At 50.3% G+C, this 25,513-nt stretch overlaps 8 protein-coding genes across 8 annotated transcripts; 2 read left to right on the forward strand and 6 right to left on the reverse strand.

Moving 5' to 3' along the window:
* Nucleotide 1: 1 nt before the first annotated feature.
* GGI43DRAFT_357864 (uncharacterized protein) lies at nucleotides 2-6,094 on the reverse strand. Its single transcript, XM_083202345.1, has 3 exons — nucleotides 2,779-6,094; nucleotides 1,756-2,710; nucleotides 2-1,695 (listed from the first exon to the last, which is right to left on the reverse strand). Exons 1-3 carry the CDS (start codon nucleotides 6,010-6,012, stop codon nucleotides 371-373), a joined length of 5,514 nt encoding a protein of 1,837 aa, XP_083061182.1. The 5' UTR covers nucleotides 6,013-6,094; the 3' UTR covers nucleotides 2-370.
* A 1,954-nt stretch (nucleotides 6,095-8,048) lies between these two features.
* Nucleotides 8,049-9,875, reverse strand: GGI43DRAFT_403167 (uncharacterized protein). The gene is made up of 2 exons (XM_083205767.1): nucleotides 8,579-9,875; nucleotides 8,049-8,484 (listed from the first exon to the last, which is right to left on the reverse strand). Exons 1-2 carry the CDS (start codon nucleotides 9,481-9,483, stop codon nucleotides 8,358-8,360), a joined length of 1,032 nt encoding a protein of 343 aa, XP_083061183.1. The 5' UTR covers nucleotides 9,484-9,875; the 3' UTR covers nucleotides 8,049-8,357.
* Nucleotides 9,876-11,255: 1,380 nt separating this feature from the next.
* Nucleotides 11,256-14,994, reverse strand: GGI43DRAFT_383113 (SH3 domain-containing protein; the record flags this gene model as incomplete). The annotated part of the gene is made up of 4 exons (XM_083203334.1): nucleotides 11,256-12,955; nucleotides 13,024-13,056; nucleotides 13,112-13,183; nucleotides 13,251-14,994. 4 exons carry the CDS (start codon nucleotides 14,992-14,994, stop codon nucleotides 11,256-11,258), a joined length of 3,549 nt encoding a protein of 1,182 aa, XP_083061184.1.
* A 1,496-nt stretch (nucleotides 14,995-16,490) lies between these two features.
* On the forward strand, nucleotides 16,491-17,300 carry GGI43DRAFT_383114 (Rtr1/RPAP2 family-domain-containing protein; the record flags this gene model as incomplete). Its single annotated transcript, XM_083203335.1, has 1 exon — nucleotides 16,491-17,300. One exon carries the CDS (start codon nucleotides 16,491-16,493, stop codon nucleotides 17,298-17,300), a length of 810 nt encoding a protein of 269 aa, XP_083061185.1.
* A 214-nt stretch (nucleotides 17,301-17,514) lies between these two features.
* On the reverse strand, nucleotides 17,515-18,561 carry GGI43DRAFT_357962 (40S ribosomal protein eS17). The gene is made up of 3 exons (XM_083202347.1): nucleotides 18,194-18,561; nucleotides 17,894-18,085; nucleotides 17,515-17,825 (listed from the first exon to the last, which is right to left on the reverse strand). Exons 1-3 carry the CDS (start codon nucleotides 18,338-18,340, stop codon nucleotides 17,730-17,732), a joined length of 435 nt encoding a protein of 144 aa, XP_083061186.1. The 5' UTR covers nucleotides 18,341-18,561; the 3' UTR covers nucleotides 17,515-17,729.
* A 221-nt stretch (nucleotides 18,562-18,782) lies between these two features.
* Nucleotides 18,783-20,207, reverse strand: GGI43DRAFT_383116 (mitochondrial 37S ribosomal protein bS1m; the record flags this gene model as incomplete). Its single annotated transcript, XM_083203336.1, has 1 exon — nucleotides 18,783-20,207. The coding sequence occupies one exon, from the start codon at nucleotides 20,205-20,207 to the stop codon at nucleotides 18,783-18,785; it is 1,425 nt and encodes a 474-aa protein (XP_083061187.1).
* Nucleotides 20,208-20,558: 351 nt separating this feature from the next.
* GGI43DRAFT_422421 (tRNA-guanine(15) transglycosylase-like protein) lies at nucleotides 20,559-21,885 on the forward strand (the record flags this gene model as incomplete). The annotated part of the gene is made up of 3 exons (XM_083208109.1): nucleotides 20,559-20,618; nucleotides 20,672-20,922; nucleotides 20,976-21,885. 3 exons carry the CDS (start codon nucleotides 20,559-20,561, stop codon nucleotides 21,883-21,885), a joined length of 1,221 nt encoding a protein of 406 aa, XP_083061188.1.
* Nucleotides 21,886-21,991: 106 nt separating this feature from the next.
* On the reverse strand, nucleotides 21,992-23,496 carry GGI43DRAFT_357903 (uncharacterized protein). The gene is made up of 4 exons (XM_083202346.1): nucleotides 23,050-23,496; nucleotides 22,609-22,993; nucleotides 22,434-22,552; nucleotides 21,992-22,366 (listed from the first exon to the last, which is right to left on the reverse strand). The coding sequence occupies exons 1-4, from the start codon at nucleotides 23,366-23,368 to the stop codon at nucleotides 22,098-22,100; spliced, it is 1,092 nt and encodes a 363-aa protein (XP_083061189.1). The 5' UTR covers nucleotides 23,369-23,496; the 3' UTR covers nucleotides 21,992-22,097.
* Nucleotides 23,497-25,513: the final 2,017 nt, after the last annotated feature.

Raw genomic sequence — 25,513 nt, forward strand, 5'->3', positions numbered from 1 at the left:
TAGATGTGCCTATACTCCAGCCACCCGAAGCAATAGTGTCGAGGGTAAATGAAAGCAATAATCTGTATAGTATTTGATAGTCAAAGTTCACGTCGACTACCACTATTGAAGAGTGTTTACAAACAAAAATAGAATATGAAGTATCTGCAACTGAAGCCAAGAATGTGATAAAGTCACTAATAAACAACCATGAAATTGATCCAACAAGCAATAATAGGTATATCGAATATCAAAATAAGGACTTCATGAAGTCATAACTACAATCCAAATACGCTCGCTCCCCAAGAATAAGAGAAGTTCAAAAAAAAAAAAAAAAAAAAAAACACCTACGCCCAACGAATGCAAAAAGCTATTCCCCCTATTCAAAGTTTTAATTCAGCTCCGTCACATACCCAATCTGTCTCCTAGGATCTCCCGGCGCCGTCGGCGCATCCGCCAATCTCCTCGCCAACTTCTCCTGACTCTCAACCAGTCTCCTCTGCGCCTCCAGCCTTCTCTGGATGCGTTGCTCGGATGACACGTCAATGCGCTCCAGCTCCTCCCTCTCGCCAATGCGCATCTCGATAAGAGCGCGCGCATTGCCCGCCCGCTCCGAGTTGAGCTTGTTCTCCCACTCGAGCGCCTTGCGCTGTCTCGCTTCTTCGGCCTCGAGAGCAGACGCAGCGAGGGCTCGTGAGCTTGCGAGCGTGGCTTCAGTTACGGCTCGTTGTTCAGTGAGGCGGCGCTTGAAGGCATCATTTGCGAGGCTCTCTTCGAGCTGGGCCTTGGCTCGAATCGAAGAGAGATCCTCAGACTGCAGCCTCCTACGGCGCGCGTCTTCCATCTCTGCTTTCTGACTCTGTATCTGCTGTTCCACAGAGGCGATTTCTCGCTTCCTAGCCATTGCCATGGCAAAGTCTTGTGATTCTTCTGCGAGTCGCTCTGAGCGAGCTTTTCGGACCCGCTCTCGTACTTCGATATCTTCTGGCAGTCCGACAGCCCCTTCAGGTTGTGCACCTTCCTTGGCGTAGTATACATCTGTTGCGCGACTGGCGCGAAGAACAGAAAGAAGCTGATCATGGGCGTCGAGTGATGGCATAAGCTTGGTTACATACATTGTCGGTGAATATACAAATGTTTCATCCGCATACTGGTTGGAAGGCTTGTTGATGTGTTTCCACATGCCGCTCTTTAGTAATGCTCGAGTCGTTGCGACCGGGTCCGTCGAGTCAAAGCAAAGGTACAAGATAGATTTGTCGCCCAATTTGATGGATAAATCGGACCCAGCATCCACCAGAAAAGTCATAACTTTCTGCATCTTTCGTTCTCGCTCTGGTGTCATTTCGCCAGCATCAGATCCATGCAAACAAACTTCTCCAAGGGCACTGCGGCCATTGTGAAGCGGGCTGGGAAAATCAGGATCGTGACCTGCTTCCATAAGAACTTTGACTGCTGGGAGATTGAGGTCTCTAGCGGCATTATGCAGCGAACCGTCATCCTTTGATGGCTCTGCGGCAAGGAGACTAGACATCATTTGAATAGCAACTTCACCACTTAGGTGTGTAACCATTGCCATAGGAGTTCTTCCAAGAAAATCCATGGCATCAACATCAGCCCCCTCCAGTAGAAGCATCTTTACAATGTCTGGGCGACGCTCTCGCACAGCCAGCATAATGGGCGTTGTCCCCGAGATCTTGGTTCCAACGTTGACTTTGGCTGCAGTGAATGTCAGCACATTTCACCTACTATAAAGAGACGGGGTTGTCATTCACTTACCTCCTCGCTCTATCAAAATCTGAATCAGAGAAGTACTGACTTTCTTCTGTGGCTGAGCAATAGCCCATGTAAGAAGTGTCATCTCTTCTTCCTCTTCAATTTCTGGATGAAGTTTATGTAGCATAGATTGGTCATAATAGTATCCTGCATCTAGCAATGTCGTCAAAATGGTTGAAGAGCGAGGATACTGCGAAATAGCTCTCCCCAGCACCGGCATTTGGCCAGCACGGTTAGCCATCACATCGACACGGACATCTCCATGATAATCTGCAAACATTTGGAAAAAGTCCAAAACAACGTCCTGCGTAAGTTCAGTATCAAATATACAGTGAAAAGCAAATGTGAGGGTTTCTGTGGATGGGTGGCAAGTGAGAAGTCTATGAGTCCAGTCAATATTTGCTTGAGATGCAGCCAATCGCAGCGGCTCTCCTTGCTGATAGTTGACATCTGGATCATGAGCAGTGAGGACGTTGAAGAACTGATCGGTAAGTTCTGGATTGTCAGAGCTCTTCATGACTTGAACGAGCGCTTCACTTAAAGCATCGCCCGTCGCCCCCTTATCAAGAAGCATATTTGCCGTCTCTAATCCAGATTGGGTAAACCAAGTGTTGAATTTCTCAGCTTTGAAGGAATTACTGAAAGCCATATCAATGTCATGCTGAGGAATATCAATGCTTAATAGCAGAGCTAAAGACGATGAGAGCGCCTTTTCCGCAGCATCGACCAAGGTCTTGCATCCGTTGGCCAGAGGAGAAGCACCGTAGTCTAACAAGAGCTTCACCAGTCTCTCCTCAGAGTCTTCTTCGTTGACTGCATCATTCAATGTAATATTCAGGTCCTCCGCAACAGGAAGGCCTGCCTTCATAAGATCGGCAATTATGAGATATCGAGTATCGCGGTTAAGACTCCAGCACGCCTTGAGCGCCCGGATAAGTGTTGGCGGAGATGCTTTCTTCTACAAAGGTCATACATTTAGCTCAAGTCAAACACCAAACATAGAAAGGGGGGAGAGCGCTGTATTACCTGGCTATCACCTTCACCCCAGAGCCCCAAAAGGAGTTCCAGGTTCTTGATAAAAGCACTTCTTGTTGCCGCTACAACAGCCTCACCGTTGGCATAATTCGGATCCGCTCCAGCAACTAGCAGCACCCTTAACATGGCCTGTCCATCTTCTCCATATCTTGCTGCTGATTCTAGCTGCGCGTCAACAAGCTCCCCTCTGAAGCCTTTGCTGAGAATCTGCTCGAATATCATTGCTCGCTTATTCAAGTCTCCAACTTCAGTAGCTGCTTGGAATCCTTCTTCCAGAGTCGTATTATTCACAGTCATGTTTGTTCCCAAGAGTACTTTTAGCACCTCTACAGATCCCCCACGGCATGCTTCTACAACCGCCTGGCCGTTATTCTGCGACATACTCGCACCGTGAGACATGAGAATATCGCCAAGCTTGACATCACCTTCACGAGCAGCAACTAGTAGGGCATTTGAAGCCGCGGTGGGTGATATCTCATACGCCAGAAGACGCTGGCATAAGGTATTCCTGTTGGGACGGTTTTTGATATCCATTGCGCGAGTCAAAGCCAAGCTTCGGTTGTCCATTGAGTGATTGGCAGCTGCGAGCAAGATATCTGTCACATCTACGGATTCCTTTGATATCGCAAGAGACAAGGCTTCGCCGTCTGCAGTATCGGCTTTGCTTGCCAAGGTTCGTATCAGGCCAAAATCTGAGGGATATGTCTTGATTGCATGTATCAGTGCTCGGTTGACTTCCTGTGGGGAGACTCCAGCCTCAACCAATCTTTTCGCCAATGTCAACCTGTTCATCGCATCTTGCAGCCTCAACGCGTGAGGCAGCGCATAGCCCAGGGAATCTTGGTTTAAGCGACACCGAGGCCCAAACAGTAGATCAACGATTTGTATTTTGCCTCCCATTATCGCATGGCACAGAGAGGCAGCTTTATACGCATTGGGATCAGCACCCGACTCTAACAGTATCTCAAGAGTTGTGAGAGGCGCTTGCTGTCGGCCCATATCTCGTGCAAGGAATTGCACCTCCTGAGCGAGAATGCCATTTAATTCTTCTTTTCCTTCAGACTTTGGCAGCAGAACTCGTAGCTTGACAGTTTTCCCCTCAGATGGCGGTATTGAAGCAAGGCACTGTAGTGCTTTGGCAATCGTTTTGCCTGCAGGTTTTCCCAGATTAATCACAAATTCCAGAACTTTGGGATCAGGATTCTGCGTGGCTTTGGTCACGATGGCGCCATCCAGAGCGTTGACATCCGCATTGCCTTGTTGAAGCAGCAGTTGCAGAAGCGACATATCAACGGGCTTCTCATTCAAGGTTTCTAGCAGTGCAGTTGCAATTTCAACTACACCAGAAGCAGCGCCCGCTTGAAACAACAACCCCATCATGTCAAACCTCGCTCTATGATCGTCGACTCGCATAACGTCGTGTGTTCTTGCTGCTGCCGTCTGTGGGGATGCCTTTTTCAATAATGGGACTAGAAGATTAACGTCTTTTTGTGCAATGAGAGAGGATAGCCCAGCGCCCTTGTTGAAATTTACGTCAGCCTCGTGTTGCAGGAGTAGGTTAATAAGTGCCCCATCTCTCTTCGATCTATCTTCACCGATGGCATCTTGAAGAGCAGCATGTAAGCTTGCTGCTGGCAATGATCTTTTGAGAAAAATCTCAGCCATATGGTATCGATCTGCACCAGACAACCTCATTGTAAGTGGAAAGGCGGTTGCCAACGTGTTGGCCGAAGCTCGCGCGGCCAAAAGTTTGCGCGCCAGCTCAACGTTTGACTGAATAATAGCAGCACAAACCGCTCGTCCATTTTGATAATCGACAGATGCTACGGCGTGGCGTCCGCCATTCATTGGCTTGGCACCATTGGTTTGTGCCGTGGTGAAATAAGGATTTAGAAGCAGCTCAGCCGAGTTTACGTCGCCAGCCTCAACCGCATCGATAAGAGCTTGGTTAAGCACATCGCCATTGGCGCCCTTTTTAAGCAAAAGGCAAAGCAGCGTATAGCGAACTTCAGCTGCAGCTTGTTTTGGGATCGCCGAGACGCAGCTCGATGCAGCGGGAGGACTCAGGGTTGTTCTATCTTGCAAAAGTGAATTTACCAGATCCAGCTGCCCACGAGCAATAGCACCCTTGAGCATTGAAGCATCATTGGTCTCAATAGAGGCGCCATACATGGCCAGCATGTTAGCCATGTCGTAAAACTGGGTTTCACAGGACAGTTCGAGAGCTTGAGATAAGAAATCTCCTCCGGCCCCAGCACAAAGTAAGAGTTCCGTAAATTCTAATTTTGTGTCCGGATTCATTGATGGATGTTCAAAGGCCGCTTGGAAAGCAGCATCTACTCCTGGTCGCTGTGGTGGCTGATTTCCCATGATGATGGCCACTGCAATATCCTTGCGTCCCATGTCAACAGCATGCCTCAACGCCTCAGCTTGCTTATGATTACCATCTGCTATCGAGCGGCTAAGATAGAGGACGCTTTGTAAATTGCCAGCCCTCGCAGCGTCGATCATGGCGTCTGATACCAGAGCCGCGGGAGGCCGACCCTCTGACTGAAGCACAAGACTAACTATACCAGACAAGCCTGGAATTGAGCACGCTGAGCGAAAGGCAGTTTGTGCGTCGGTCAGTCGCGACGCATTGGCGCCATATCTCAGAAGATTCTCAACAATCTGCGCATTGCCATTGCGAATGGCGACAGGGAGCGCCGCATCGAGGGCGAGAGAATCGGCATGGGGAAGCAAAACCCTCACCATGTCCATCAAATTCCTCTCCACCGCAGACCGCAGCAGCTGGGTCCGACCATCGAAGCTATCCAGACTCTTCCTCCTGCTCAGAATGCCACTCTTCTGCTGCTGTGAGCCCGTCAAGTCAACGCCGACAGAAGTCAGCTTCAAAATCAGAGCCTCGGCCACGCCCGGGGAGCCAGAGTTGGCAATCCACTGCGCCAAGACATCGAGGACGTCCTTTGCATCCCAGCCCTTACCCTTTTTCAGATTGCTTGAGGAGAATGCTCGGCTGAGGCCGCTCTTGGGGCGCGTCTTGGCTGAGTCGGCGGCTTGTCGCTGGACGAGACCCTCGGCGACTTCATCGTCTGCGGCTGTCCGAAACGAGGGCGGCTGCATCGGCCGCGACAACGGCGGAGGAACTGGAGGCAGAACTACGCCCCATTGCTGCGATAATTGAACGATTCTGCGCTGGCGCTCATTGGGAGTGAACGAGGGCATATTAACTGCTAGGCCTGTGGCGCTGGCATCCGGCGGTTTTGCTACTGTAGGCGTGTCTCAGCCAAGGAATGCGCTAAAGGCACGACCAGCACAGCTCAATGGAGCAAGCTGCAGCTAGACATGAGCATGAGAGTAAGCTTGAAGAGAGACGCTGTCAGAATGTGTCAGAATGTTAGGACCAGAAAGAGAACAAAGGGAAGAATCCAGCAGCAGGGATCGCTCAAAGGGGATGGATGCTTTTGTTTTCTGGCTCGAGGCAGCCTGATCACGGACTGCCAATTCAGAAATCCAGCCTCAGCTCTCTGTGGGGGCGGGCGCTTGCAGCAGCTGCTGGTTGAAAGAGGCAGCTTGGGGCGGGTGTCTGCATAGCCGTCCCCCGGCACTGTATTTTTAGCGTCTCTGGCGGAGTCTAATTCGCACCATCGTTGCCCGGTTGGGTCCTGTGGCATCATATTATACAGTGCTGATATGGGAGCTTCAGACGGTAGCGTCCACGGTGAATTGAATACATCAAGAGGGCCTCAACAATTAAAAAGTCAATTCTCCAGGCAGCGAAAACATGTCAAAGTCAATTATGTTAACCCAAAATCCCATCTGCAGCTTTTACCAAGCATGCTTGTACAAAGCAATTCTTGATGCCATCCTATCAGCGAATTAAAGAAAAGGTACAGTAGTATCACATTTCACTTCGTGATGCTTTAGAGAAAAGACAGGGCTCTCCCTCCCCTGTGCTCAGCCACACACCACTACAGGCACAGCTGCAGCAGCGCTATTAGAAATGTGCAGCCAGGCTTGCACAGCCTCAGCCTTTGCGTGGCCAGGGTCCCACCCAGAGGAGCTGTCAAAACGCTTGTACCTGCGATTCCACACAGTTTTTGCTTTTTCCTAGCTACTTTTCTGAGTTGTTGAGTGAGATCACGATAGCATGCGGAGCAAAGTGGAGGCGTGGTGTGGTGATGTACGTATGCTTATAGATGACGCACATCTGAGTATTTTTAAAACTTTTAAGGTTCCAGTCGAGATCGCCTTTTCTTAGGTAAGGCATCAGGTATAGATACGTATCCAGCAAGCATAAGATATTTCCCTTCTAGAGCAGCCGTCTAGATATTAATCACATATCATATCAATGCTCGCCTTGGTGACATTGAAGAGATTGGAAAATACAGCACATCAACAAGCGCCTCTTATTCTCTCACAAGTCTAATTTGCATGTATTCAAAGCGTAGAATTCTCGATATCAACTGTGATTGAAGGTCAACAGCTCTTCTTATGAACCTATTCTGTTATGCAAGTCAGTCCCAAGTCGCCACATAAAGACACTAAGCTTACAAGTTAAACGTCTTAGTAGCATGTAAACCAAGGTAACTTGAATGTTCTATAAATACTTAGGTACCCAGTTCTACTACTAATATACGCATTCCTTTAGTAGACATCAGATTGCTTGGTTAAATGCCGAATGACTCGGTTGCGCAAACAAGTGTATCAAAGAGTTGACGCGGCTACCAAACCGACCCATTGTAAACGCAGTAAGCAGATTACTGATCCACCAACGGTTTTGGTGCGCTCTACAGCGGAGACGCAAGCAATACGAGCTTGAGCTACCAAATAGCTAACATGATATCTAAACTTCTATAGAAGGACGGATCGCTTTACTATGCAATATTAACGTCGTTCAGAATACGTACTCTTCTAGACCATTGGAAATCAAGTCTTATCACGAAAGCATTTTCTTAGCTTCTCGAATGAGGCAGATAGATCTACTTGGATGCTTTATCAAGCTCGTACAGTAACTTCACCGCCGCTTATACAATACGGAGCACGTATATGGAGTAGCCAAACACACACGCAATGATAGTCCTCAACAGCGCCCAAGCCGCGTGGACGCGGCGCAGTCATGGACAAAGTTTTGATAGATGCTTCGATTTTGTGCCTCGAATACAATTGTCGGACAATGTCCATCGGTACAGCTACAACGCATGCGGCTATGTGCACTTACTACATAACGCGCATATGCATGGATGCATAGATGCAACCTTCAAAACTCTGGCTTAATAAGACCAGCGCGCATCTTACGTCGATCTGGGGATCCCCCTGCTCATCATTCACGCAAATCTGGCAAGATCTAGCCAGTCAGCTTTTTCAACACTCAGTAAGAAACTTCAGCTATGATTTAGTATTCGTAGATAACATTTGCGGCGCACATAAATATTGTATCAACCCCGTCACGCTTCATATCACAAAACGCCTCGTTGTTAGAAGTAACGCTTTGTATCAAAGCACCTAACGACATCATTATAAGGACAGACGTCGTACCAGAGAACTTCATCAATACGATTTAAGGAACTCTAGTTCGAGATCGCAGCATTCACCACGCCAGGTTGAATCTTGTTCAATCTCTCAGCCAGCTCCGTCCAAATCTGTTTCTGCAGCACCTCGCCCGACTCGTCCGTCATCCATTCTGGAATATGATCCCTAAAAAGCAAAAGCAGCAAATAGCGTTAGCCAATGATATAAACTCATAAATCACATATAAGAGATACGTAAAAAAGAATAGAGCATCACTTACTCTCGAATCTCACAAGCAGTCAAATATTTCCCATGGCTCTCCTCCGTAGCCGCGATACCGTGAAGCAGCGTCCGACTACCCATCTCGGGTGTCCGTCCTATCGTCGCTTTAGCAAACACCGTCTTGAGTCCATCAAAGAAGGGCACGTTTCTTTGAAGCCCAGTCTTGCACAAGCCAGGATCAACGACGTTTATAATGACGCCGCCTTCAGAGACTGGAACAAGAGCCGCCAGCTCTCGCGCGGCAATGTGCTCCAAGAACTTCGACAGGGCGTAGCGATCGGCCATGTGGCGCTTCCATTTCGCCTGGTCATTCAAGTCATCCAAGATACCCGTCTCGGGAAACTTCTTGACCTGTTCGAGGGAGAAAAGTCCGGCCACGGAGCCGACGACAACCAAGTGCGGTTTGATCTCATTCTTCTTCGCAATATCCCGGAGATGCGGGAGGACCGACACAGCCAACAGAAAGTTGGACATGAAGTTGACAGTGACGTTGGATTCGTTGCCCTCCTTCAAATCCCACGCCGAGATCAAGGCGCCAGCGTTCAAAACGAGCGCATCAACCCGCTCCAGGCCTTCAACCTTCTTGGCGAAAGCCTTGACAGAGTCGTACGAGGCCAAGTCAATGTCCCACACTTCGATTACATCTTTGCGGTCAAGTTCCGTCTCAATTTTCGACTTTGCCGCTTTGCCAGATTCCGCATTGCGCACGCCAATAATCACTTTCGCAGCCTCAAAGCGGACGAGATGCTTGACGGCTTCATAGCCAAGGCCTCCATTGGCACCAGTCACGATGTACGTCTTGCCTTTGCAATCTTCGGCTGTAAGGGCAATTGGAAGATCTTTCAGTTGATTAGGGACGAGGTCTGTTGCAGCCTTGGCGGGCTTCGATGAATTGGCACCCATTTTTGAGATGTTGGTGAGGAAATTCGATAAAGATGAGCGAAAAAATCAAACAAACTGGAGAGATGAAGGTTCTATTAAAGAAACAAAGAAAGGAAAAATAAGAAGAGAGAGAGGAAAGTAATCGAAGAAAAAGCCGTAGAGCATCTCAAGACAGATTACGAAGTAGATCCTGTTTCTCTTCCAGGTCACACGGCCCTGTCTCTCAACACTGCATTTAGCCAACCCCAATCACGCACTCCTCCTGCATTGATCCAGCATCCATCTCCAGGGATTTTTTCGACCTCAAGCTTAGTCAATCTTGCAGTGACGACTGAGTAAAGCTGCCTTGTACCACGGATAGCTACGTGTACCTAGCAAGGGAGAGCGGCAGATGCACCCCCCCTGCACTGAACTACGCTTCCTGTTTCCTTTCATAAGCCGGGCCAATCCCATCGGCTGCTGACCCGGTTAGTCTTCCCCATGCGGCCGAGGGGAGGGTGGGGATGAGGGAACGTGTCCACTGTAAGGGACTACGTTTCTTCATTCATGTACACTCATCTGCCTGGAGCTATACAAGTCGTCTAAGTCCACGTAAAGCTCAGTGCCTAATCGCATATTCTTTCCGAAAACGCTCTCATCCAATGGCTCAGACACACTCGCTCATCATTAGATACGAATACAACTCTGTAATAAAGACCAAATAACAAGAAATCAAATGGCAGTCTTAAAAATATTACTCAGTCAAACCTGTCTCACATCAAGCAATCCATTGCTGTACATGTAACACACCTACACCGCATAGCTGGACCACCACTGCCATTGATAAGCACTCCTTCTAAGACATAAAAAAGCCACTGGGTTGATACTACGTCGAAGCATTAATTTCCAGTAACACATAGGGTACCCAAGTACCCCAGTCCCAGCAATAGCTGTTCGGGGATGTCTAACCACCTCGAAAAAAAGTCGGCTTTCTAGCTTCTAAAGGCCGAGACATTCACAAGCCTCGTACGTATTCGATCATCCGAGACAACCATCACACTAACCCCTCGCCCTTGCTAAAAGGAAAAAGGAAAAAGGCCAACAAAAAAGCTCCTGATTCTTACGTTGGAAATAATCTTATCTCGCTAAAGCGAGTTTATTACTTTGTAACACTCTGCAACATGACACATTTCAGTTACACCGCATAACCATAATAGCCAAAAGTAACTTTAAATTTGCACCATCTCAGGGAAGCTACATCAGATCATTTTAATAGAGACGATGGTTTTGTAATAGTATCTAATAAATGTGCAACAATTCCATGCTAGCTGAGCCCAAAAAGCTGGTCATCTGCGCTCAAACATATCCAGATGCACTTTATCTAGGTAATCTCACCTCTCATCCACGTATAAGTGATCAATATCCACCCATCCATTTAAAAAATGCGTCGCCTCAAATTCACCAAGCACAGCATTTCAGGCCTCACGCAAGCAACAACACAAAAGCCAAAACATCTAAAAGCGGAAAATTATATGAACAGATGCATAAACGTACAAAAAAGAGCATATGCAGCACATATTTGGCATTATGAAAAAAAGAAAGGAGAAAAAAAAAAGGCCAACATGCATTTGCGCTCTTCTTACACAACACACTCAGTCCGAATGGAACCGGTGTGATATGAGATTAAAATTCGGCATCACCGATGCTTTCGTCCCATCTTTTTCTCTCTTTACTTTATTTATTCCTTTCCCATTCATTTAAAGCTCCGGAAAAACCCCAACGCAGCTGACATATCAGGGGAGGCTCTAGTACCACTAAGCGAGCGCCTTCTTCTGCCAGCCAACCCAGCCTCGAGAAACTACACGCCAGATTCTGACCTCGCCGCTCCTCAAATCATCAAGCTTGTAGCTTTCCTGCTTCACCTTCTTGCCTTCTCTACCTTGCTCCCAAGCTCGTACCTTCTTCTTGGTGCCATCCCACTCTGCCACAACGCCAACATGGTCTGGCTTGCCAACTTCGGCGGAATACTTGGCATGCATAGGCCCATGTTTGCCCTGGAATTTAGCATTTCGGATGGTGATAATGTCTCCAGGGCGAATAGCATCATGCTGCTGGGTAGAAGCATTGGCCATGTTGGAATAGACAAGGGCACCATACGATCTAGTGCTAATAGGCCATAAGGCGTCCTCCAAGGGACGGATCATTTCTAAGACGAAGCTCGGCGCACTGCCATCTCCGACAACTTGGTCCTTCTTGGCGAGAGCAGCCGCGGAAATCTTTCGTCCAAAGGTGTCGTAAGCCTCCTCCATCTGATCCTGTCGCATAGTCTTGGGTGGCCCTTCATGTCGCTGCTCCAATTGCACAGTTGAAGGGTCATAAGGGTCATAGCGAGCTGTGAGTATAGTCTGCGAGTAATCTTGGAATAAGATGAAAGTTTCGCGTGTAATCAGCGTCTGTTCGCCTTGGTTTGTTGTAGTCGACTCGTCACATTCGAAGTAGATATCCTTCCTGCCTTGGAGGACGGGGGGAACTTGATTCGATTGTTTCCACCAACCACTCTGCACAGCCAAGTCGATATCTCCTGCAATGAAACCAGAATCCATAGAAGGCCGGTGGTGGTCAATTGACCTCCTGGGGGCGCTAAGGCTGGGTCTGGACATCTCTACTGATGCCCTGGGGCGCGCGCCAACCGGAGGGGGAACTCTTCGGTCAGGTGGTGAAATAGCTCTGGAGTCGTCAAAGGCAAGAGGCGTGGGCTCATCTAAAACTGGCGATTCCGCAACTTCTTCTGATCTACGAGGGTTTTGGATGAACAAGGCATCGTGGTTTTCGATCTTGGGCGGAGGGGCCGGGGGCGGCAATGACGGAATAGAGCGAGACATTTCTGTTGACCTTCGCGCAAGCGGTGGGGATTGGGGCACCGGGGGCGGTGCCGCTCTCGGGGTTGAAGCGAACGGAGCAGGCGGAGGCGGAGGAGCATTCGGGGGTGCGTCGTTGAACGGCGACTGAAGGCTATTCTCGTCCACACTGGAGTCTCGATCATGTGCTGATAGAGCATCCTTATGAGGCACGAGCGATGCAATATCGGTATCATAATCTCCTTCATACTCCGTACTCTCTCCAATGTCTTCTCCAGCCTGCGGAGGCCTAGTAGGCGAGGTGACTCCCATATCTACAGTAGATCGTCGACTTGGGGCAGCTGGAGGCGGCGGAGGAGGTGGGCGAGATTGCGCCGGAGGCGGTACAGGGGCAGCTCCGGGAACAGGAGGCGGCGGTCTGCTGGCACGTTTGCTCGTCGGTGACGTTGGCGAGAATGCATCGCGTGAAGGCAGGCGAGGCGATTGAGGCGACGATGTATCAATTGGGTGAGGGGGCTGAGGGGGGGGTCTCATCACTGGGGGAGCTGGCTCATGGTTCTCACGTGCACCGCTTGACAGCTCATCATCAGATTCTGATCCCTCTGTAGCAGACTTGACAGGTGGGGGAACTGAGGGTAGGGGTGGAGGTGAGCGCGCTGTATTCAATGTATGGGTCAGCTTGTAAACAGCTAATGAGTTTGTCAAGTTTCATTTTCGTATTTACCTGCTGCAGGAACGGGAGGGGGCGCTGGTCGGGCTTCGCAGTGTCAGCTCGTATACATTACTTGGGAAACGACTACATATATACATACCGGCTAGAGGAACAGGGGGTGCCGAGAACTCTTCGTGGGGCACGGGCGGTGGTGCCCTATGTTCCGGGAGGGCTATAGAAGAGTATTAGTGGACCGAAAACAAGAAGATTTTTTATGAGTTCAATGCTGATGGACTCACCTTCTTCGGCATGCTCGGGGGCGGCCGCAGGGGGAGTGGTGTCTCCCTCTTCATCAGATTTCTGTGCTTGTTCAGCCTCTGGTTCTTCAGCCGGAGCTGGCTCTTCGGCGGGCTTAACTGGAAGACCCATCATGCCTGGAATTGCTATCATAGTTGGAACAGGAGGAGCATGTGGAGGCGGAGTGACATCCTCTTCACGAGTAGTGGCAGACCTGGCAGGCGGCTTAGGTCCCCTTGGCGGCAGGCCACCTCCTAACGGCGGGCCAAACATGCCATGGAAACCCATGCCACCGCTCATCTTGGCCATTCGTGCTCGGAGTTCCTCTTTGCGCTTGACCTCAGGATCGACATCTTCTTCCTCTTCCTCCTGCTCTTGCTCCTGCTCCTCCTGCTCAGCCTCTTCTTCTACCGTTTCTTGAGGCTCCGCTACCAGCTGTTCCAACTCATAGGTGGGAGCGGCGCCAGCAGTAGTTGATGAGGTTGTAATCTTGGACAGCCGATGTGAAGCACGATCGTCAACATCTGCTTCTGCAGCGTCATCTTTGACTTCATTAGCAGTGTCCCTGGAGACAGGTCTCTCAGTAACATTTAATTCAGGCTGGGGTCGCAGCGCTAAAGGAGCATTTTCAGAAGGCGCACCATCCATTGAGGTCCTAACAGGGAGCTCATCGGTGTCTCTTCGCTCGGGCGCCGCAGGCGCTTCCTCAGTTTCCAGGACAGAAGCCTGTGAATCAAGGCGCTTCTTTGGTGGCGGCGGCTTCTTTGGCTTCTCTTTCTTGGCCAACGCATCAGCATGGCGCTGCGCTTGCTCCATCTGTTGTTTCTGGAGAAGTGCAATACGCTCTTTTAAGCTAGTAGGCTTCGGTTGATCCTCTTCATCACCTTCTTTCTGGGTCTCAGCAGGAACCAACCCCGCCCTCTCAGCTTGTCCCTGAGTCTCGGCCACCCGCTCTCTGATCTCAGGATCTTCATCTCGGCGGTAGACCTTGGCCGTAGGAGTATCACGGACAGGGGCAACATATGCATTTCGACTGGGAGGCGGTGCCACGAAAGGCTTCTTTATAAATCCCGATGCGCCACCGCTGCCGAGGCCGCTAGGTTTAAAGGGCGCAATTGGGGGTGCGGCTGATTTGTTAAACGCTGCAATGCGGTCTTTAAATGAGCTGGGCTTCTCGGATACCGGCGGAGGCGCGGGTTTGGGCTTCGGAGCACTCGAAGCTGCCGAGACGGGAGATTCAGTACGCTTTGGCGAAGTCGGCAGCGGTGCCGGAGCTGGCGCGGGAGGAGATGCCACTGGCGGGGGAGCATGAGCCGCGACAGGGGCGGGCGCAGGGACAGGAGGAGCAGGAGCCTCGGCGGGCTGCGTGTGCTTGGCGGGCTCTGCGACTCTTTTCGGGGAGGGCAATGAGGCCACGCCTCCCGGGATCGCTGGCGGAGGTGTCGATCGTCCAGCTGTGTCCTCGGGGGCAGAAGCCTCCGGGGGAGGGGGAGCAGGGGCGGCCTCTGGCTCTTGCTTTTGCTTCCTCACGGGCCGCGGGGGCGCGACGGGCTCAAACTTCTCGACAAAGTTGCGAGGGAAGATGCCCGCTTTCTTGGCGCCGGCCTCGTCGACGTACTCGCCGCCGTACCAGTCGGCGTCGTCATCGTCCGTCACAGCAATGATCTGCCCGGCGGGGAAGTTGAGGTCGTCCTCGTGCGGCGACGAGTATTCGTAAAGCGCTTTGACGCGGAACAGGGCGGCCATTACGGCGGTGTCTGCAGCGGAAGCAATCTTGTAGGAGGCAGGCTGCCGTGGCCTGGCCAGACCAGAAGCTTTGTACTCTGCTAGGAGGAGGTTGTCGTCGTATGTGTGGGGCAGTCTAGAGAGCCGTCTGTCCCTTGGTCAGCCGGTGAGTGGCTAAAACGTGGGGAGGAATGGGTGAGGGGGATAGACGTCGCGTAATTGCTGTGCCCAAGCGGGTGTTTCAGCCCGTTTGCAACACCGTGGTGAGCTTCGAGAGTGTCTGTCTCGCAGCCGGTGGCAGGATATGCTGGGCGTTTGAGATTTGAGGTTTTGCAGAGGATGAAATGCACCAGAGGGCTGTGAAACGCGGTGGATCACGGGCTGTGAGTGTGTCGACGTCAGCGCAGCATAACCAGGCAATGACGAAGATGACCAGGCGCCCCCAATGAGCTCCGGCCGCTGGGCAACTAGAGCGCAGGCAGTCGCAAGTATTTGCAGGTAGCAGTACCTGGCGGCGTCTGTCTGTCTAGCAGTGGATTGGCCGGATAGCACGACGGTTCGATGGTGGCGGAGGGGCCAAAAACAATGGGAGAGCCGGCGGGCGTGGAAGCGTAAATGGCCTCTTCTGGGTTGTCGCCTCAGGTACCGAGGATGTGCCGCACTCGTCACGGTTACAGCGCGGTACTCTTTGCAATCACTACTGCCTAGAGTTGAGGCAGGTAGCTGAGAGCTCGCGAATTAGGGGATTTGGGGGGAGGTCGCTAACTTAAGCTTCCATCGCTACCTTGCAAAGACGAAACATGCTAGGCATCTTGTTCTATATTTATACATTCAATGCAAGGCAAGGGGAGCTTCGTTTCAATGTTTTGAATCCTACCAGCATCCGCGATGGCCAACACCTGATGACCAGCTGCATTGCACTTGACAAAACAACTGCAGATTCCAAACCGGCCCTTCCAGCAGCTCTTCGGACCTCCGGGTCGACCGCTATCTACACAGCCTCTGTGCCGCAACCCTCGGACAAGAAACCACGCGCGGCTGTGGCACATGCAGAAGATGCATGCCTGCACGGAGTGCTCGCAGAAGGCTAATCCCGCTGTCGTACATGGAATACTGTGCCCTTGCGTGACTTTAATTATACACTGACAGGCCTGCCGTGCACAAGCTGCTCCAGCAAAGGTCATCATTAAGCGCATCTATTCTCCATATTGCGCCACCGGTTGGATGTTTCGCCCGGCCAGGCGCCACAGCACAAACCCCTCCAGCTCTCCTGTAATATGTAGGTACTGGTACCTGCTTGCTTGGATGCCTGTAACAGGCACAGCGGCTGTTTTAGTGGGGTAGCAGCATCATATCTCATATCACGGCGGGTTAGTAATAATCTGCATTTCTACTGTACAACGACCAACCAGCTGCCAGATGCACGAATGAACCACGAGATCTCGACAACTAGCCCAGATAGGTGTTGCAGATCAAAATCGCAAATAATCTACAACAAAGCAAGTCATCGGCATCCTATGGCTACTAGTCAAGGCAGCCCGCTCAAGGGCATCTTGAAAGCCACTGGTGAGCTTCCAGAAAAGCCCGAGACCGCACGTGAAGTCGCCATCCGCCATGCCACGCTGCTGGAGCATAGAAAGCAGCTCGAAAGCCAAATTCTCGACAGCTTAATCCTTTTATCCGAGTATCCCCTCATCAGAGATGCCCAATACAACGCATCAAACCCAGCGACATCCGACATCACAGACTTTAAGGCAAACGTCCGACTCTTTCAGCCCTCCGACTACGACGATCTTATTGAGGAACGCAACGTGAACGAGCTATGTGGCTACACCCTGTGTGGGAAGCCTAGACGCCAGACAGGCTCGGGCGGAGAGTGGAAAATTACGAACAGCGGCGAGATTGTCAAGCGAAAGGAGCTTGAGAAGTGGTGCTCTCAGCAGTGTGCGCGCAGGGCCCTCTTTGTCAAGGTTCAGCTTAACGAGACGGCTGCCTGGGAGCGAGCCGGTATCCCCGATATTCAAATCGATCTTCTAGACGAGGACCGATCGGCCGAGACAGAAGCAGATCGAACTGCTCGCAAGCTCGGGGAGCTCAAGCTGGAAGACCAGCGACAAGCTGCTCGAGATTCGGCTGCTCTAGCATTGGAGAGGGGCGCCAACAGGATTGGCTCCGTTGACAAGGTCAAGGTTACGTTGAAAGAAAAGGACGTCAAGGCGCCTTCTGAGTTTACTCCTCCCGCTGAAGCTGGCAACTCGGAGGATCATCTACTTGTTGATGGCTACAAGGCGAAAATTCCCGAGAAGAAAAAGGAATCAGAGGTATAAGATGGCCAAGTGGATTTTAAACTTGCATGATCTGGGCGTTGGGCTATAATTTCGGTCATGGGCATGTATTGGAAAAACAAAAAATTACGTTGGTTTAGACATAATGATACCCATCAGTAACATGATTTGGTCACAATTTTCCGCATATTCCAGATACACCGATTAGTGAACAGGACAACAGCAGAAGAAAGCTCCCAGTTCAATGAACGATATGGTATCCTGTCACCACATTCACAGAGTGAACAGAGAGAGACGGATTTGTTTTGGCAATCAAGCGTCATCTCGAAATTAATCAGAGAATCGGCGACACCTTGTGGGGGTGAAAGATCTTTCTTTTTAGAGATCTATACACTCAATACCATCCTGAGACGCCAACCTGCAAAATGTTGCAAAACCAGAGACCCAATTTCCCACAAAAAAAGAAGCTTTTTAGTCGCGGCGAGGGCGGTCACCGAAGCGGCGCTGGCCACGCTCGGGGGCCTGAGCCTGAGAGACGGGGATGACGTTGACGGGGATGGAGTCGAACTAGAAAAGCAATATGTTAGTCTTCGTTTCGAGTCCGCTTGTGTTTCGGAGTTGAGGGTAAAACATACGCCAAGGTGCTTGAGCAGGTCCTTGGTCTCGTTGTCGACATCCAGCTGGCCAGCCTCGGAGAAGTCAAGAGCAGAGACCTCAGGAACGAACTGATCCTTGCGCTCACGCTCCTCCTCCTGAAGCTTGAAGGAGATACCACGGACGGGTCCACGCTGAATACGCTTCATCAAGTGGGTGGTGTAACCGGCAATCTGTTGGTTTCGATGTTAGCCATTATGGTTTTCCTTTCTTTCCATTCTTTCTCTTCTTTTTTTTTCTCAAAAATCGAATAGAATGGTCGACTATCGGCGGTTGCTGACCTTGTTGCGGAGACGCTTGGAAGCAATGATGGCGATCTCATCGCAGATGCGCTTGTTGGTCTCGAAGTCGAGAGTGAGACGGGGGTAGTACCGCTCAATGATGACCTTGGCGGACTTCTTGACAGTCTTGGTACGAACGCGACCCATTTTGGCGGTATTGGCTTGGTGTGATGGTTACTGAACGAAGCGTTGCAAGATTCCCGCCTTCAAAAACTTGGTGGTTAGCTCTGCTCGTTGTGGGGAGAGCGAATTGATTAGGGCTCGAAATTTCGGCACGTGTAGAATCATGTGACACAGATTTTCTCAAAATGACGATTATCTAATTTAAATATCTAACCTAATCTAGCTAGCACAGTTGCCTAATTCGGCCATTTAGATGTTCGAGTCTTTAAGCCCATCAAATAAGTCAAGATATATACTGCTCATTTCTTATTGCTGCGACTTTATTTTACTTTACATGAATTGTACATAGATAGAATTTGACAATACTTCATAACATCCAGCGTCGAGCAATCTTCAACGCAGCCCGTCTTTTTTCTATAGCGAGCTCGTAATTGCTAAACCTGTTCCCTCACTCAACTCTCTCTTCTCATGACCGCGATGGCTCATCCAAAATCTCATCAGCGACACGGTTCCAACGAGTCTCATCAGAAACACGCGCAGACTTTTGGCTAGTAGTTTTCTGTGTAGCAGTAGTTTTCGGTGTAACAGGAGTGTAGCTCTTGGTTTTGCCATCGTGATAAATTTCTGTAAGACCCTTGCTCTCCCTAGCGACGACCTGAGCCTCAGCGCTTGTCTCCCGGAGTTGCAAGACGACCTTGCCGCTAGGATCAACATTGGCAGTCGTAGCTTCGACGTAGGCCTTGGCACCACCGAATGTGGTCGTGTCGAGATGCATGATGCCGTTCAGCATAGTCTTGTTGGATGATACCCTTCCACGTGTCACCGTTCTAAAGTTGAATTCGTTGTCGCCGGGAGGAGCATCAGCGACGAAGCCTCCAACACCCAGCTTGGGCGGGACAGGTCCAGACTTGGGGTAGACTACTCGAGCCAGTGCAGGTGTGCGCTTGCCCTGGGGGCCATAAACAGGGTGGTTCTCCATGAATGAGCTGGTTCGCAGGTAGCTGATACCAGCAGAGGGGTGGCTTGGAGGGGGGCCAGATTTGCCATACGGGCTCTCGGAAGCAACGCTGTCGCGGTTGGACCAGAAAGTTTGGATAATGCCAACCGGTTGTCCCAGGGGTGCCAAGTCGAGGAACTTTGAGACGAGCGCATACAATGTCACTCGGTCATTGCGCAATGAGCGCAAGTAGTCTGTGAATTGCTCTTCAGAGATATCCTTCGCCTCAACCTTGGCAGGGGCTTCTTTTCCGGCTTCGATTGCGGTCCTGTTTTGGCTCGTAGTAATGTCGTCGGCCAGCTTCTCCTTGAGCAATGCTCGGAACTGTGCCCGCTTAGGGCGAACTTTCTTGTCCAGGTACTCGATGAACTTTCCCTCTGTCATTCTGGCAAGCCAAGGGCCCTGGAACTTCCATCGTCGATCGTCTCCCAATCCAGCCTTGAAGTCTGTAACATCCATATCCTCCTCAAAGACCGACTTGTGCCACAGCTCCGTCCGTGAAGATGAATCTGTCTTCTTGTCGGTATTGTGCGGCACGGACATAGCCACTCGCAGTTCCTGGAACTTCTCTAATGACAGAGAGTGGTCGGCAGCGGAAGCAAAGTTGGTGACGTTCTCAACAGTGTCGAGCTGCTTGACTCGGATAAAGGGCGTTGATGTGGCCAAGGTGGATTTGAGAGGAAATGGTCGTTTGAGTCCCCAATCACCCTTCTCGCGCGATGCCAGGGGAGATGTGATGGACTGATGCTGCGGGTATGGTCTCGTCATTGTCGCAGACTTGTGATCTCCAATATGGAGGTTCGTTGAGGGTGGTTCGGGGAGTGGCTTGGGAATTGAGAACATCCGTGATGTCCTCAAAAGGGCCCCTCCGGGCGATACGGCTCGACCCCCCATTATGGCTGTTGGAGCTTGTCGGGAAGCTCAATGGCCTACAATCGAATGCCGCTCATACGATGGTCGTTTGGATGCAAATTCTCGTTAGCAGAGACGAGCTTCCCGTCAGCCGATGTTGAGCCGGCCAAAGTCCCCTCGTTGTGGCTGGCCAGATGTGGCGCGTGTGCGAAAGCCCCGCCAAAATTTCATGGCGCATTCCAGGGTATGTACCTGTGAAATGTGAAATGTAAGAAAACGAAGGCGAGAAACAAGAAAAAAACTTCCCAAGAGACGAAAGAAGGGTTCGCCGTTGGGGCTGGGCTGGGATTTTGGAGGAAATTATTCTGAAAAATAATGCTGATGACCAAAAGAATGGCGTCCAATGTTTACACGTCCCCGGCTTTGAGTTTTGAACTCCTTGCAAAATGCTCGGTGGGTTCCATATTCATGTTCAAGCACCCCATCATGACTGACAATCAAGCCAGACAACCAGAGCCCGTGCCTCTATTCTCACACTACCCCATGGACCTGTTCAGTTACCGATTTTCATGCCTGTTGCCACACAGGCGTCTCTAAAGGGCATCACTCCGGAGCAGTTGGAAGATACTGGATGCCGTCTCTGCCTAAACAACACCTATCATCTGGGCCTCAAGCCTGGACAAGAGATTCTTGATGCCGTCGGTGGCGCTCATAAGTTACAAGGATGGAATCACAATCTTCTTACTGATAGCGGAGGGTAAGTTTAAATCCTCTCAGTAAAACTGGGTCTCTACTCACCTCTCTCTGTAGCTTCCAAATGGTAAGCTTGTTGAAGTTGGCTACGATCACAGAGGAAGGCGTTCGCTTCTTGAGCCCTCATGACGGCTCACCCATGCTCCTCACCCCAGAACACTCCATGTCTCTGCAAAACTCAATAGGCAGTGATATCATGATGCAGCTCGACGATGTCCTGGTGACTACCTCTCCAGACAAGGCCCGAATGCGAGAGGCTATGGAGCGTAGTGTAAGATGGCTGGATAGATGCATTGCCGCTCACAAAAATCCCGATAGACAGAATCTCTTTTGCATCATTCAGGGAGGCTTGGATCTGGAGATGCGACGGGAGTGCTGCGAGGAAATGGTAGCCAGAGATACACCTGGTATTGCCATTGGTGGACTCAGCGGAGGAGAAGCAAAGTCAGACTACTGCCGCGTTGTTGAGACTTGCACAGCCCTATTACCCGATCTCAAGCCCCGTTATGTGATGGGTATTGGTTACCCTGAAGATTTGATCGTCAGTGTTGCGCTCGGAGCAGACATGTTTGACTGCGTCTGGCCAACTAGAACAGCAAGATTCGGAAACGCCGTCACCAAGCACGGTGTCTTGAATATTCGAAACGCAAGATACGCCTCTGTATTTGAGCCTATTGAGCCCGGCTGCGGCTGCATGTGTTGCAGGGAGGGTGAGGACGGTATGGGCATCACGAAAGCGTTTATCCATCATAATGCCTCCAAGGAGACGGTGGCCGCGCATCTGTTGACGATCCACAACGTGTGGTATCAGCTGCAGCTTATGCGAGACATTCGACAGTCGATTATTGAGGATCGATTCCCTGCATTTATCCGGCAGTTTTTTGCGCAGCTTTATGAGGACAAGTCACAGTATCCTGACTGGGCTGTGGATGCCCTGAAGAGAGTCAATGTTGACTTGACAGTATAGATATAATAAACTCATTAATCGTGTTACTCAAATTACTTCATCTTGGTGTGTGTGTCACAGATGCCAAAAATAGTTACATATCCAATTAACAGCCTCCTTGGCTGTAGGTATCTTGTGATGACAAATTCAACTCCTTATCCCTGATTTTTCATAAAAAAAGACGACTTGCATCATTAAATCATCCAGCATAGCATATGCTTCATTACTCCGTCTCAAATCATGATGGCGAAGCCAGCTATTGCAAGTGCACCAGCAGCGAGGCCTGCACGAGCAGTTGGAGCAGCATTGTGTGACGTCGTAGTAGGAGGAGGCTGAGTTACAGTAACAGTAACTTGGCCATTTCCACCTGAACCATCGCCTGAACCTCCCGTTGAGTCTGGCGGAGAGAAAGGATTATTGTCTGTGTTTGACGAGGGCCCGTTCGTTGTGACAGCGCATACGTTGCTAAAATGCTCGCAGAATGTGGCAAAGGTTTTGGCCACTTTGTTATTGTTAGTACACTGCGTAAGATCGTTTTAAGAGATATAAAGTATAAAGAGAGTACGAACCATCATAAGCTGTCAAAGGCTCGCCAGTAGTTATAGTGATTGCCCAGTCTCGACACATCGAAGCATACGAATCGACTTCATCCGTCCATGTAACCTCGCCACCGAGCGCAGTCCGACAGCTATATTATCTTGTTAGCTTCGATTTTTAGAAAGACGATATCAGACGTTGTCGTACCAATAGCATTGAGCCTGCTCGCTAAAAACCAAATTCGTAAAGCCAGGCGTGTTTTTTGTACATTGTTCAAAGATGTCTACCATTGAAGTACATGCTGGCGCGAGCGTTGTCACAGCAGAAGCTGCAGAGCCCGTTTGCGACGGAGAGGTCGATCCGCCTCCTGTCGCAGATGTTTGCTGTGGGATCTTGCTCGGCGAGGAGGCCGGTGAAGGGATAGACGTCGAGCCAGCCGGCGGAGGAGACTGAAACTGCGAAGATTGTGGAGTGGATGATGGTTCTGATTGCTCTGTAACTGATCCGCCTCCACCAGAGTTACCACCACCACCAGAGTTGCCGAGACAGAGCTGTGGAGAGACTCCGCAGGCTGAGTAGAAATAACCATAGGCTGGCAGTTTATTAGAGCTGGATACACGCAGCGGACCATATCTATCAGATACACACCTGAGATTTGGGAAGTCAATTGAGGCGCCTCGGACACCAGATAGTTGGCGCAACTACTATAAGCGGGAGCTACATCAGTTGTCCCTACGCAGCAGGCACATTCAGCGAGAGAAAGAGGATTCGCCGTGGAGAGCGCTGCAGTGCCTCCAGCTTTAACAACACAAGCTGAGACGAATTCGGCCACGTCCGTACAGATCTGGTAGCCTGGATCGTTGGGATTGACCGCATCTGCAACGGCACCATAGTCGACCAATGGCAGAGTCAAGTGTTGCGCAGCTACGCCGCTTGCCAGTACTGGTATCAGCAGAGCGAGAACCATCTTGAATGGTTGAAATAGAGGACACTCCGTAGACAGTAAACAACACAAAATGGCAAGAGAGGAGGCTGGGAATCTACACAAAGGGAATCCAACGAGGAGGTGAGCTTCTTTTTGTCTGCTTCCCCCAAGCTCTTACGATACCGTACAGTCGCCCCATTTTCAATGACAGCTTCTAGCGCCACCAAATCAAATAGAAAGCAAAGCTATCGCATCACGGGGACGAATCTAGACAGCTTGGTGCTTGGAGAGGCGCAGAAATGGGAGCATTATGCAGCCTAAGCGACGCGAAATTCCTCTTCTTTGCTGCTGTTTACGCCCACGAACCAATTATCAAGCGGCTTCCCCCGGTGCGGCTGAACAGTAGCTTGCCAGTAGGCAGCAAAAAGGCTAGACTATTTGCGGCTCGGCGCGACGTAGTGTTGAGAAGGATTCAGCTGCTGGCTTGAGAGAAAAAAGATGGTACGATGAAGAAGCAGTTGTAGCATCGTGGATTACAGACAAACGGTATAAAATGGAGTAGGGATAGAGCTTCTTGCAAAAAGCTTTGGAGTTAAAATCGGAGAATAGGCTCTTTTTTCGGACTCAATCAGGGTCGATAGGAACAGAAGCCATGTTCGTAGGTGGCATCGATTGAGTTGCGGGCAACGCTGCTGTGCCTTGACGGGTCTATCTGCATTTGGCGCTTTGGCGTCTTGGGCTAATCAGGCGTCGATGGCTAGTGCCACGAAAGCAGCCAAGTCTGGGATGCGTTGTGAGCACATGCATAAGACGCTATCGACTTGGCTAACTGGAGCGGCTGAAACCTGCTGCAGGTGGCGAGGAATAAAAAGCTGGGAAGAATGAAGCTGGCTGGAAAGAGATAATGCCAGAGACCAAGAGAGATTGGTGCCTTATTGCGTGTTGCTGGGATGGTTTCTGGACTATTGCTAGATGTAAGTTGCCTTTGAGCTGACCTGAGATGTTTCGGAAGAGCAATGCCTGATAATGATAGTGGTATTGATACAATCGATTAGCATGTGCGAGTGGGTCGTCTCTGCCTGGCCCCCAAGATAGCGGTTGAGCGGCACTGCTGTCAACCTTATTGAGCTTTCAGAATCCTGGTTATGCAGCCTTAGTATCAGTCCATAGTTGTTATGTAACCATCCACTACATGCCTCCCTCCAATGCCAACAACATGAGCACATATAGAGCGCGACAAGCAAGTTTTCGGGCCTACCTACTACAGCAAGCAATGAGCGTCATTTACGCTGTATGGGTATAGCTGCGGCAGACCTATATTAAATCCCTCCATATTGTAGTTGCATATGTAGCATCTAGCCGGTGTGTGTGTGTTGACTTACTTGTTGAGATTGCCGACATGAACCTACTCCTACATTGCTTTTCAAGACTAACATCCTGCGTCTGCAAGGTTCAAGGTTTTATCAATCTGTATATGAGACAAATTTACTGGTAGTACATGTCTATTGTACTGTTTTCCAGTCTTCTGATTATACATCTTGAGATCGAATTTTTACCCCGGATGAGAGCGGGACCGCTAATAAAAATCGCCCCTTTATACGATCAAGGGCTGTATTTTTAGCAGCAGCCTGCTGGCATGTAATAAGATGGCCGGAAATTTTCAGCTGTGACTTGATGGATTCTTTCAAATTGAGATGGAGCACATTTTGGGCCTGCTTCGTAATACGGCATCACTGTTAGTCGTTGGCACCATCCTGAATCCTCGTATCATTTATTATACAGGCTCCGGAATGCTCCGTAACTCAATCGTCATTTGGCAATTCGTCGGATATGGGCTTCCCGACCCTCGCTCTGGTAGCCGAGCGTCCGGTAGGCTTGATCGAGCGATGCGGAGGGCACCAGCGCCGCATCATCATCGCTTGCAGCCGTTAATCGGAGACATTGGTTCCTGGGTTATGCACGTTGTGCTAGTACTACCACCCATCCGTCGGTATTGACTACCAGTGGGAGCAGCAGTAGCAGCAGCAGAGCTGGGTAGTAGTACCATTGCTAATGCCAATACTAATGCTGCTTGCTGCTGCTGCCGCTACCGCTGCCACCGAGTTCCTTGCACTCGTAGTCTGACGGTCCTCGTACATATCTATATGCATCGCTGACAGGTGGCCCTGCGGTAAACTTCAAATACCT

This window comes from Trichoderma evansii, assembly GCF_050947405.1.
Source record: "Trichoderma evansii strain SZMC 28006 chromosome Unknown GGI43scaffold_8, whole genome shotgun sequence".
Lineage (NCBI taxonomy): Eukaryota > Fungi > Ascomycota > Sordariomycetes > Hypocreales > Hypocreaceae > Trichoderma > Trichoderma evansii.